Below are 13490 nucleotides of genomic sequence, written 5' to 3' on the forward strand. Positions count from 1 at the left end.
CCATTGTATGAATAGTCATCCATATCAAGACAAGGTAGGTATCCAATGGTATTGCAAGTAGGAACCTCGCTGCATCTTTATCAACTAGGTATCCACAGGATATGGCCCCAAGTCCAATTCACTCAATCCTCCACGTCTCAATTTGCACTACTGTAAGAGGAGAACAATACCAGCAGGGCTGCACATCTTACCTGCTTAATACATGCAAAGCTCTTTAGCATTCTCCTCCAATCTGCTCATAGATGTGCAAATCATTGTATTCTTACTGTTCTGGGATAATGACTTCAATTTGATGACTTACAGAAGGAGGCCTCTCAGCAGGGGCATTTTCATCTGAAGGCTCCCTTAGTGCTGGTGGGGGTGAGAATTTTGACAGTGTAGCTCAGGGGCCAGATGTTGAAGGAATCTTTTTCTTTGCTCCCTGCCCTATCTCCACCATATTGTGATACCTTGTTAGAGAATTTGAAAGAGGCAGTGCAACAACATGAAAGTGAATAAAGGATCTTGAAACTCATTGTTTTAAGCCCGAGTTTGGAATCCAAGGAAGTAAATACAATTTTAATCTTTTTTTATTATATGCTAGGTCAAAATAATCTTTGCTCATTTAGCTCTTAGCATGTCCTCTTCATGCAACACAGTTCTTGACAGATCAATTAACAAATACAACTTAAAGTGGTTACTCCAAGACCCTACTTCTTGTGAGTGGTTTATGTAGTTTTGAACACTATTCTTGAACAGTGCACGATGCCAAGAATGCTGCTGGCACAAAGCCTATGTTTAACCCAAATCATGTTCACATGTGTTTGCGGTCATGGCTATAAGCATCTGAAACAGGTGATCCGTAAGGTAATTTAAAAGGACCATCTTCTTCCAAATGTGTTTTGGAGGTCTTCTCCTAGAGTTCAGTCAGACCTTTGACTCATTTCTGCAAATAATATTTTATTGTAACTCTCAAATTAGAAAAAAATTATAGGCAACTATCATGCATTATTTTTTCCCTCATAAGTGTTTTACACCAAAGGCATAATAATTTAGTTAAACACTGATAAAACTTTCCCAGAGTAGATTTTCTGTTCAATGGTAAGACCTCCAAGTTTAGCTTAAAAAGCCTCCATATGACCAGATCTTAACTTAAAATTCATGGAAAAAAATAGTTTAAATTTTTACTGTTTCAAATATCAAGATCTACCAGTGACAGGAAACACATCTCTTCAAATGGAAGCTTTGTTCAGTGTCCTTTGCACCGGCTTTGTTAATGCAAATTGTCACTGAAGTGGAGAAGTAAGGGCTAAGTAGAAGAATCTCTTCAAGTGCAGTATCACAGAAATCTTACTAGTGGTCGAAATAATTCCACTTAACTAATAAAAAAGTACATGTTGGAAACATAGTCTGAGCAACATGGCTACCTACTCTCCCTCCACTATCCACCCCCCCTAAAACCCCAACAACTTCATGCAACAAACACCCAAAAAACATTAGCTGTCAAAGTTCTAGTAACACCTGTGAGCCATCCCATCGCTGGGCAACTGCATTTGAACTGTATTTTGAGCTAATCAGAGAAAGAGTGTGCATATATAAAAGGTTCTTCCTTTCGCAATACGTGTCTTATTAGTTTAGGATTAATTCTAAGGTATTATGAAGAAATAGAGAACTATTTTTCAAACATTTCCTTTTTTATACTTCATTTGTTCAGGCTGATAGTATGCTCACTTCCACTTCTGCTGGCAGATGGTGGTGGTGAATACAGCTTATCCCTTCTAACCCAAAATGGGAAGCAGAACAGAAAAAAAATCCTAACTTATGCTATTTTTTCCTCTAGCCTCATCACTGTGTAGGATTTTCCTTGCATTGAAGGAGAAACCTGTGAGGAAAGGAGGTATAACAACTGCAGTAATAAGGAAACATACTAACACCCAATGCAGTAAAATAAAAAGCAGAAAACTGCAGTTACAGCAATTGGAATAGCACTCAAGTTTTTATCTTCTCCTTACTGGTCTCTGGAGGGAATACCAAAGATTAAGATTCCACAAAACATTTCTGAAAACTGAAAGACCTAAAGTGTAACACACCCATCCAGGTTTATGTTTTTTAGACTCCTTTTGTTTCATTTTGACAGAAGAAAGTCCCTTCCAAAATATTTTGCATTTTTAAAGATGTTTATTGAAGCCTGCAAAAACATAACTGATTTGAATTCACTTACACCAATTCCCCTTTTTCCAACATAGCTGTTTTGGTAGAGCGGATCAAAACCACTTATTAATGCTTCACTCTGGGATTACAAACACCTTTTTAAGTGGACAAAATATTAAGAAAAAATTTTTAGTGAAAGACCAGATCAAGAAAAAACATGCTGCTATGCCTTCTAAGTTGCCTGCATTCTTACAGCAAAGCACTGTTATTATCCTTTTAATAGATGTGATGAAACTCTTAATAGAAGTGAGTATCCCTAAAGAAACAGATGTCGGGTATAATATGAATATCATAGTTCAGCGGGAAATTACTTTTTAGGCAATGTGTAAAAAGATCTCCACAGTCCTCTTGATTGTGAAAAGAAAAAAAAAGTATATCTCTCTGCAAGAGAAAAGATCTTTATCAACATAACATTGAATATGATACTTAAAATATTTTAAACCCTTCCAACCCCCAAAACACATCTGCATTATAATTTTAAATACAAACATGTGATATAATCGGAATTATGTTCATCTCCAAACAGCTAAAAGTAAAAAAAATGAAACTAGTCATTAGTAAGCAATAATTACAACTTTAAGCCAAAAAAGAAAAGGAGCTTCGACAGGATTTTAGACCTACATTGTATACAAAAAAATTTCAAAATAAACCCATAAGATACTCTTAAGTAACAGTTTTAATTTTTAATAACTTTATTTCTAGATCAAAGTACATACTTGATACTACTACAGATATGATGAGAAACAGCACTAAACTTAAATTCAGGTTTTCTTTACCACTAATTTAATTATAAAGAAGAAAAAACCAAATCCAAGCAATGTTACCCCTCCCATCTTTACTAATCTTTTTTCCAAGGTGGCTGCTTTTTTTGGAAGTTTCACTTGGTTGGGTTCATTCTTCTGTTCATGCTGAGGCAGATGTTAAGTTCACATAAAAAGCACAACAAAAAAAGAGTTAGTGTGAAAGTTTATGAAGTATTTTATTAAGTGGGTTATAAAGTACCCAGTCCTAAGAATTCACACCCATCTAGGATTGATATTATTTCTTTCTGTCTCTGTCCTATTTCAACTGAAATAGATGAGTGTGTAAACCTTTATCTTACCTAATACTCAATCATTCTGTAATATATATTAGAAAAACAAACTGTTCATTTACAAACTTAATTACTCAGGAGTAAAACACGGCTAATAGATGCTACAAAAACCTAGTAACAAAACAACTGAACTCCAATAGTCAAATGTTTTAACCAGAACTTTTGCCATTTAATTACTAAAACAATTGTTTATTAAAAGAGCAAGTTAAATATGTAACACGTTAGCCTTTGTCGAAATTAAAGGGATCGTGGAAAGTACCTTACAAGTGCCTGCTCAAATACATGTTGAAGCTGAGTAGAGCCTTGTCATGATGGGCAGCAGGGTTAGGTTCTGATTTCCTACTTTACTTCATAATGCTTAGAAGGTCATCTTATTTACTGCACTTTCAAAAATTATATGCTACAGACATGTACTGCTGACAAAGTCTTGTAATGACTAAGCTTAGCAAACAGTACTGAAGACTTTAAGGGAATTTATATAAACATTTTATATAAGTGGTTTAACTGTTTCACTTAAATTTGCACTTTTCATAATAAACATTTGGGTGCTCTACATTCCAAAGTGCCCCATCATAAATTAAGTAGCACAAAAATGTTTTGTATTAAAGCCTTCATAACTGAAATTCATAAAACATAATAGGATTTTAAAAAACAAAAATTGCATTTTTTGAGCAATTAGAAGGCTGTTTCACTGGATACAAAGACACTATGCTTCACCTTGACAGCTATAAAACCTTAGGCACAGATAAAAGCAAAGTCAAGTGGCACCTAACTCAGATCCCTTCCAGCCCTTATAACTAGCCTGCACACACACAGGAGGCAAATATATACACAATTGATTATTGCATATGCAAAAAATGGAACAAATGGATAATAAGTGTTTTGCCACAATCTCTCCCTCTTAATATATTTGGTGTTAAGTGATTTATTAGGAGAAGGCTGTTATATTATATTAAATTTACTTAAACTACAGGAAATTGCATTAATAGCATTATACTCAAGGTCTGAGTTCCACATGGCTTCGTTCAGCAACAGATTCCTTTCTGACACTGATGCTCCATTTACTCTACCACAGCGGCTGTTCCTTTTACTAGCCTATTACTTAAAATGACCCCATCTGACAAGAGGGTGTCACTGTGTTGGTTTGAGAATGACTGATATGGTGCTAACATCTAGCCTTGACCTCTCCCACCCTCTTCTTTTGTCACTCTGCAGACTTATCTGGGATGCCTCCCATTCAATCCGTAAAACCTTAGTATCTTCCTTGTGAGTCAATAATTCCAAACAAAAGATTCCTTAATTAAAAAGAGTGTCACTATTCAGCGTAGCGTTTATGCCACAATGGTTGCCCAAGAGTGCAGGGATACATTCCACTATTCTTTCCTGAGGGAGAAAGAAAAAGGTAGATCGTGCCTTCCTTTGGAGGCTTTCCACATTGCTGTGGAATATTCCAGATTATTTCTCATTCTATCTGGGGAAAGGTGGATGCAGCCCAAGTTAAGGATAAAGAGCCTGTGGCAGACCAACATATGAAACATTTCCCTGATGGTGTCACATTTGAGGTTGCATCAGAAACCTGTACACAGTATTTAACAGCCTTACACACACTCACCTTCACTACCAGGTCCTCCAGTTTGGCAACTTCTTCTCCCAGCTTCCTAACACTGCAAACCAAATCTTTGCAGAGTTCAATGTAAGTTTCAGTCGGTGCCCACTGCAGTACCATCTGTTAACAGTTACAGATGGTAATTTGCCATAATTATATAATTTTAGATTATAGTTTAATATTCTTCAGTTAATGTATCATAAAAGATAGCGCCAGAAAAAGTTTATAACTGTATCTATGCTGGGTTTTAATTGTACAATTTATGCACAACATAACCTACTACTCTCTAGCAGCGTTTCTTGGAAACTTTTGTCACTTTAACTCTCCTATCAGCAGAAACACAAAGAAACAAATGTATCTCCTTTAACTGGGTGGCTTAACTCTTTGAAATAAATTATTTTTTTAAAGTGTCCTTTACAGAAAGAGCACTGGAGAGCTCTATATAGCTATATAATAACCAAGACAGTTGATAAGTGTTTATAGGTTTCAATTTAAAAGACAGAATAACAGATTCTAAATCAATCTTCTCTTCTTTGGTTTAATACCTTGTGCGAATTTTTGAGAAAATGCTTATTCATGGTCTGCACAGGAATGATCAACTTACTACACTCTTTATTCAGCTTCTGAAGAAACTTGTAGAATTCATCTTCACTACAAAAATAAAGCAATATTTTGTTATTCGTCAAAATGCTGCACCTTTTGCAAGCCAAATATTACCTATGCATTTCCAACACTGGCTAGTGAGTCAGAAAGGCAGTTTCATCACATACAAAAACCCCCAATGTCGTTTAAACAGAGTAGTTAAAGACTACATTTAATATCTTAGCAAGTTTTTTTTTTCCTTGTTTGTTCTGTTTCTCCCCTCTTCCCCCTTTTTTTTGGCAAGGACAACAAATTATTAAGTTACTTGGAATATTTAGCTAGTAAGACACACTAAAAGCTGAAAAAGTGTCACCCAAAAGCTTTTCAGAAACATTCTATTAACCTCCATTTCTAACTCTCATCAAGCCTGTATTATCAATTGCAACATTTCATTACCTGCTGTGTAATTTTGTAACTCATTATGCATAATAACTGCAACACTTTATTTTCCTGTGTGTGTGTGTGCACAAATCAAAGTCTTGCAACACCAAAAAGAGAGAATTTGTACTCAATTTTATTCTACATATCAATATTTCTGACCTGCAGCTTACATTTTTGAGGCAGATAGAGGAGGAAAAAAACCTGCTTTCTACTTTTAGAGCTAGGACTGAAATGAATAGGTTTAGAGTCATTTAGTCATTTAGTCTTCAGCACAGTGTAATAAGATAAGAATTCAATAATACTGGCTTGGCCCTTGGATCTGGAAACATATACCTCAAAGGCCTAAAATATCCAATGTTACCTATTTGGAAGAATAGGTATATTTATATATCTTTTTTTATACCTATATTTATATACCTATATACCAACACTTATAGTTGGTGCTCAAATACAAACAGGAAGACAACTCTGATCAAATTAATTTTCAAAGAGTGGAGAAAAGGGATTAATTTCAACATTAGGATTCTAGAGGTTCCATGTGACACTGACTCAACACTACTGGAACCGTCAGAGATTTTTAGTTGTAAGTCATGGTGCTGGCCAGAAATTTTTTGCTATTGACCAGGAAGAGGTAAAGAGGGCAAGGAAGATCATCCAATTGTTTTTACAGAGTGAGCCCTCAAACCCTGAAAAACTCTTGAGAAGTGCCTGTATCTCCAGTAGAAAAGTTTCCATTCGCTCTGCCATTTGGGTGAATAACAGGTAGAGCCAAAACAAGAGATAATTATTTATATATTCCTACTGCAGAACTTCCTCTTCTGCAGATCCATAGGATCTCAATGAACTAGTTCAGACCCCAACACTCCTCTATTCCCTAGGGCAATCTGCTATTAAACCTAAATGCAACATGCTTACACACCATCTTGCTTCTGAGGGCAAAAAGGTATCCATGAAATTTGCCAAACCAGTAAACTAAGCTACGTGTCAGTGCAGTGCAAGTATCTAAACGGAGATGGAATTTAGCCCATAGAGTGTCATAGAAGGCTTTCCTTCAACTTTGGCACAGGATCATTAGTGAGTAAAGTTTCAAACACTGCTCAGGACGTCTATGATTTGCAACAGTGCTGAACTGTTAAGACTTTAACATTTAAAACAGAAATATCTAGATGCATTAGTAGGTATGCTGGAGGTTTAAAACCAAGGATGTTCATGGTTTTCACGAAGATGGGGAAGTAAGAAAGCCCATTAGTACATCTTTACAAAATAAACTATTATTTGTTTCAGAACAATGTAACTGAACTGAGTATTTTGAGTAAAAACCCAAATGCTAAACATCTGGAGATAGTCTCAAAGTTTCTCTCACATTACTACAGTCAAGCCATAATTGCAAACATTTCCTTCTACTTAGAAAGATAACTTTTTAGCTGTCTGAGATCAGTTATGGCACCTTCTGTGTTTCATCATAAAGGAAATTATTTTTTGGAATTCTGGAAGGATTCTCAGCAAATATAAAGAGTGTCATGGGCTTGAATTAGGGAGGGGGAAAGAAAGAAATACATTTATTCTTTTCATACCACTTCACTATACCATAGGTCTTAACACTTTAACCCCCCCGGCCCATTTTCATATAATTTTATACCCATTGCAGTGATTTGTTCTTATATTTAGAAAAGTTTTCAAAAAATTATCACTTTTAAAAAGAATTAATGGCTGTCAAAACATCAGTGGCTAAACAGTACTAGACACTCTGTGAGTTTATAATCAATCAGTTCAACATTTTCTACTATGTTAGTTTTTCTATGACTTAATGACTGATTTTCCTTCTCACAGAATGACTTTGAACAAATGGGAAGTAAAATCTTTATATAATAGCATGTAAACATAGCCTATGATTTTAGTCTCAAGGTCAGATTCCTAAGATACTTGTCAAGCTATTTTCTAAAAAAACTATGCAGTCCTTGCCATAATTGAAATGCTGTCATATTTTGTGTACTTCCATCTTCAATCAATCAATTATTTTCTGGTTTAGAGAACTTCCTATGATCTTAACCCACACTGTACTAGGAATTACATATGTCACTGGTGTGTGAGACTGCACCAGATACCATTTGGGTATTTTATTGTATTTGGCTACACATGCAGTGAATGGATAATTTTCTGTATTTCTCCACTTGTTCCCTATGTTCAAATTTTTAAGCTGCTCTGTTTGAATGCGTATATTGAACACTATTACGGAACAATCTAAAAAATCCACACATTTTAACTTAAAAATGGATAAAGCTTAAACTGAGCAAAGTCCCCTTAAAAGTCTCTATTTTAATAGAAATGGCTCAGATGCTGTAAAGTTATTTATGGTGTATCAATATCACATTGATTTATTTAGTTAGTTTGTTAGTTAGTTCTTGCATGCTGGAACTTCAGTTCTTCAGTCTTACAGCACAAGCTTGCACCTGGATTCTCTTCTGAAAATACCCACTTGTTTTGATGGACAACCACAGAATCATAGAACGGTTTGAGTTGGAAGGCATCTTGGAGATCATCTCATTCCAATCCCTCTGCCATGCACAGGGACACCTTCTACTAGACCAGGTTGCTTGAAGCCCCAGCTAACGTGTCCCTGCAACACCCTACCAGGAATGGGGCATCCACAGCTTCTCTGGGCAACTTGTTCCAGTGTCTCACCAGCCTTATATCTAACCTAAACCTGCCCTCCATCAGTTCAAAGCCATTCCCCCTTGTCCTATCGCTACATGCCCTTATAAAAAGTCCTTCTCCACTGGTCTTGAAGGCTCCCTTTTTAGACCTCTCTAAGGTCTCCCTGGACCCTTCTCTTCTCCAGGCTGAACAATCCCAACTCTCTCAGGTAATGCACAGTTGCAGTGCGATTCAGCTGCCTCCAAAACATGGCGACATGTACAGACTGAATTTGAACCCAAGCACATTCTTTGGTTCAATGAACAACATAACTAACAGAGTCTAGCCTCATAGCACCTAAATAATACAACAGTGCTCCCCAGTGTTTCGGAGAGGGAAAGAGAGTAGCAGCACAACTGTCAGGTCACTAGTCAAGAGGGAGATAAACACACCTTAAAGAGGAACTCAACCTTTACTGTCTAATCCTATTTTCAGTAGCTATTGTTCCATAGTTCTGGGAAGTAAGAAGAGGAAAGATATGAGCACAGAATCTAAAATAAAGTCAAGGTGTGTCTTCTGGAAAAAAAAATATTTACACGTAAAGGGTAAGAGGTTTAAGAAATCCTAATACTCCTTTTGTACTTACTATATTCTTCATTTTTCTTTTTGTGCTGGATGTGGAGTGCTCTAGCAGTGCTTAGAGAACTGATTAAGCTTAATAATGTTGCTGAGCAATGTACCTCTCAGCTCAGGCCTGGCTTCCATGGTACTGCACAAGACTATGCTAAAAGTATGATGGGTATTGCAGAGGTGATGCTTAAAGACTATAATGGCAAAAAATATCAAGTTGAAATGGAAATTTGAAGGAGTAACACTTCCTTAAAAAAAGTTTCCTTATAAATGTACTCATACATATAATCTATGGTAAGGAAAAAAAACCCCAACTTCTGAAGTGCTTAATTTGTAAGATAAAAAAATGAGATATTTTAGAAGCCAGTTAAAACTGCTTCCAATGGAAGAGAAAAACAACAAGAAAGTCTTGAATCTATACGGAAATAACACGTATGATTTAAGATACACATGTACAACATTTAATTTATCAGTTCAAAATTAAAGCCCTATGCAGAAATTATATACATCTCTCCTTCCCACACATCTTTTTATTGTACCTTACAATCAGAAAAATTTGATTGCAAGACTAACAGAGCCTGCCTTGTCTATGCTTCCAACGTTCTTTATAAAAAACACACCTACCACCAGCTCTCTTAATCCACTAATTAGTATATTCTTATGAATGCTATGCATGGGATAAGGTGTGAGAGAATTTTACCTTTGAGCCACAGAAAATAATGCAGTCACCTTAAATAGTTAATATTTCACTTCCATTTCCTCAGATATACAGTTAATACCTCAATTCCAGCTTCAAAATTTCAGAGAAGTCTTCAATTCTTTTTTCATCCACTTGCAGCTCATTAATAGCACCTAGGAGTTTCTCTTGATCTCCAGGATTTGTAATGCCAATCTAAATTTAAAGAGTAGTTCCAAATACAATTTACTTTTAATACTTATTAGACATAACAGTACATTATCATTTATTACATGAGTTTCTAATTATTAAGAGCCAAAAGAAGTTGTTTTTAAGTTATTACAACCAATTACAATGTATGTAAGTGCCAAAGGAAAAAATAGAACCACAAAAAATACCTGATGCAGAACAGAATTACAAGAGCTGAGAAACTGCCAAACTGAAATTGCACAGGATACTCAGAAAATCTGCTTAGGGTTTACTAAGAAAAATTAATAGCAGCTTGTATAAGCACCCCTGTGTTGTTAGGATGCTAGGCTTATCTATTTCAGAATCATCAGAGTCATCTCAGACAGCAAAATAACAAATCATCATAATGGTGATACAGCATTAACTCAGAAAGAGAAGAAACTATCCAATCAGCATCAGTTTTACCGAAAGTGGTCTTTTTTAACTGAAGAAAATCATGATTTTCTTTAAAAAAAAAATACACTAGTAACTAAAATTCTCCAAGTAATGCCTGAGACAGAAAACACTGTCAGCTGTGCTATTCATCAAGTATCTCAAATTAAATTTTAAGTCATATTTAAATCCTAGGTTGAGAGTTTTCTTGCAGAACACTTAAGTAAATTTAAAAAATAGTCCTTTTGTTTAAAGGGAAATGCTTCTGTGGCACATTCAATACTTTTCCTTGCTCATCTGAAGGACTTCTGGTGTTAGCAGCCCTAAGATTCTCCTCCACAAAAGTGAAAAACCTCATAATGCCAGCTCCAGGTATGACTTTGTTCCTAACTTTCCAGCTGAGTGCCTGGATTCAGCGGGAGTAGACCACTCAGGAATGTGAGACTGCAAGAATCCCAGAGTCTCCAATGCTAGGACATACAGGACTCTCACTGATGGTCTGAGGTCCTGAAGCTCCCTTCTGCAGCCTCAGAAATCTATAAGATGTTAGTATTCAGAGTATCCCAGATTTCTGCAATTACTGCAGAAAGAATTTTGAATGAACAGCTGACAACACACATCAGATCAAAACTCTAAGAAAAAAGATAGTGCCTGGAGAAATGCTTGCTTTATTCTGAGACTATTGTTTGTGACATCCACTGTTCATCGTGACTGCATAAAACTGTCCTCCGGGTTCTCCACCAATCACAGGTAACCATGGGCTCACAAGTGTGTCTTTAAACATTTTAGAACCGTAAGTGTATAGACAGGTAAGCTCTTCAGTAAGGTAAAATCCCAACAAGATTTATTGGGAATTTAAGAACAGGTGTCAAGAACTTTTGAGTTTGCAATAGGTTACCATGGGTACCTGAACAAAATGCACTGAAGTCTTTTTAGCAAATATCGCTAGTAGCCTTAAAAGAGAAAGGTCTGGGTTTCCTAAAAATTATTTGCTTTACTTATGTCAAGCTGTAAGTTTGCTCAATCCATTAGCTCTCACGTTTGCCTTGTGGAGCCCTATCTGATATGAACCAGTATTTTCTTAATGCTTACAAAGCATTACAGCAGTTATCTTATCATGTATATGTAAGCTGATTTATAGAATGGTAGTTACTCTTAAGTAGTAAACTTAAAGCAGGAACTCTTATGAAGATTGGGTGTGCTTTTGACTCCACCTTCTCATTCCTGAAACCAGCAAATCAGGATGCAGCTTTCTGATCAGCATATCAGGAAGATATTGTACTTTGTTCTTCTGCAAATGGATCACTGACTGAGGGCCACCATGTCTTGAAAATACAGTTCAGGAAGTAAAGAATGTGATAAATGTCACCACAGATAAAGCCTTCCGCCACCACAGCGGTTCTGCATATCACGGTAAAAAGTGTGGAACTTAAGAGACAGGAAGTTGATAGACCAGTCCAAACTATTTCACAAAGCAGACATATTTTACCTTTCTAGACCATCTCTGCAGAACATGAGGGTGACACAGAACCTGACTGTTCATGTAATGATGAATGCATGGGACAATCACAGTATGACAAGTCCTTCTTCATGGATAAGAAAGTTTTTAAGTCAGTGTTGGTTCAATGATGCTCTGCAGTCCAAATTACACGAATATTATTGCGAAGTGGCCATATATTTAAGAATGTACAAGTGTTGTACAAGAACTTGCTTAGATGCACAGACTATGTGCACTCTTGATTTTAATTTTAGCCACATCAACTCAAAGAACATCTATTTTATTCTTTATTTAAATAGATAAAAAGCAACCCCTGAAAATCCAAGCCCCAAACTCACATTCCAGTATGAACAATACAAGAGGTGAATAACAGATTGCCTCAACACCTGAAAGATGATATACCACTCAGATAAAACCAGTGAAGCTACACATGAACTCTTACATCCTTGCCCCCTTGCCCGAGTGGCCACTAATTTTAATAACCTGATGCATTTCTGTCAAATATTAAATGCTTTATTGTAGGGACGGGGAGCAGAGGAGTTACAGTCCTGGAACTGTGATATGGAAGCACATAGACCAGGTAATTATCTAATATATATAGTTAAATTTCTGGATTATATTTTGAATTTTGATGTGTCAACTTTTCATTATACATTTCATTTATTCTCAAATCCACAACTGGGTGCGGACTTCTCTTATTATAAATTAAATAAAATGTGAGAAAGAAACCTTTTTAGTCCTAAATGCACCTAGGCGTAAAATCACTTCTGTTGCTATCTTACAAGAGATGCTTAAAAAAATAAATAAATTTAAGTGTCATGAGTAGTGCAGAATCAGACAAAACCCATCAAATGTTGAAGAGACACGTCCCAATATATTGAACAGATTTGTCTCAATATGGAACAGTTTATAAGCTTAAGGAATGCAAGAATTTCAGCTTGAAAGACTCATTGTTTAGGCTCTGTTGTAGAATACAGATAAAGACATTTACAGAGAAAATAGCCTTCTGATATTGTTTGATGGAGGAAAGTGTATCATGATAGTGACAGGATTTCTCCCCAGTTCTCTGGATACAAAGCAGCTTGGTTCAGAGGTATCCATCAGAGGTCATCATTAATCTTTGTAGTAATAAGATCCAGGCTATTTAAAATAGCTAGCTGTGAGCTGAAGGTCTGCCATCACAGTAAAAACTTTCAACTCTGCAATTACGAGGGAACAGATTAGATTTGTTCTATCAGCAGCGTGGGGAGAAACTGTTAGCAGAGCTCTAAAACTAGACTGCATCAAGAATTTAGGATAACTTATGAAGTGCTACTAAGCCAGGAGCATTACATAATTTTTTAACTTCTCAGTTGAAGACTCACTAATTAATTTATGTCCATGCACAAACCACGACTTATTTTCCAGGAACTGTTTTCTGCTGTTGCAGAGTTAAGAGGCAATATTTACAGGAATTGTTTTATCTTCCTGTGCAGAAGCAGCTGATCCAGGTGGCTATTTCAGTTTGTTCAAAACTTTC

General features: G+C 36.1%; 1 protein-coding gene across 2 annotated transcripts in view; it reads right to left on the minus strand.

Annotated features, from left to right (window-relative positions):
* Positions 1-585: 585 nt before the first annotated feature.
* Positions 586-13490, minus strand: part of ASZ1 (ankyrin repeat, SAM and basic leucine zipper domain containing 1) — a 41669-nt gene continuing 28764 nt past the window's right edge. For both annotated transcript variants that reach the window (XM_027682278.1, XM_027682277.1), the window contains exons 10-13: positions 9956-10068; positions 5435-5540; positions 4896-5009; positions 586-3098 (exon numbers count right to left, since the gene is read on the minus strand). In XM_027682278.1, coding sequence (XP_027538079.1) covers positions 2952-3098; positions 4896-5009; positions 5435-5540; positions 9956-10068 — 480 coding nt within the window. In that variant the 3' untranslated portion in view covers positions 586-2951. The remainder of the gene's footprint in view (positions 3099-4895; positions 5010-5434; positions 5541-9955; positions 10069-13490) is intronic.

The sequence above is a fragment of the Neopelma chrysocephalum genome, unplaced genomic scaffold (assembly GCF_003984885.1).
Source record: "Neopelma chrysocephalum unplaced genomic scaffold, ASM398488v2 Primary Assembly neopelma1_62, whole genome shotgun sequence".
Lineage (NCBI taxonomy): Eukaryota > Metazoa > Chordata > Aves > Passeriformes > Pipridae > Neopelma > Neopelma chrysocephalum.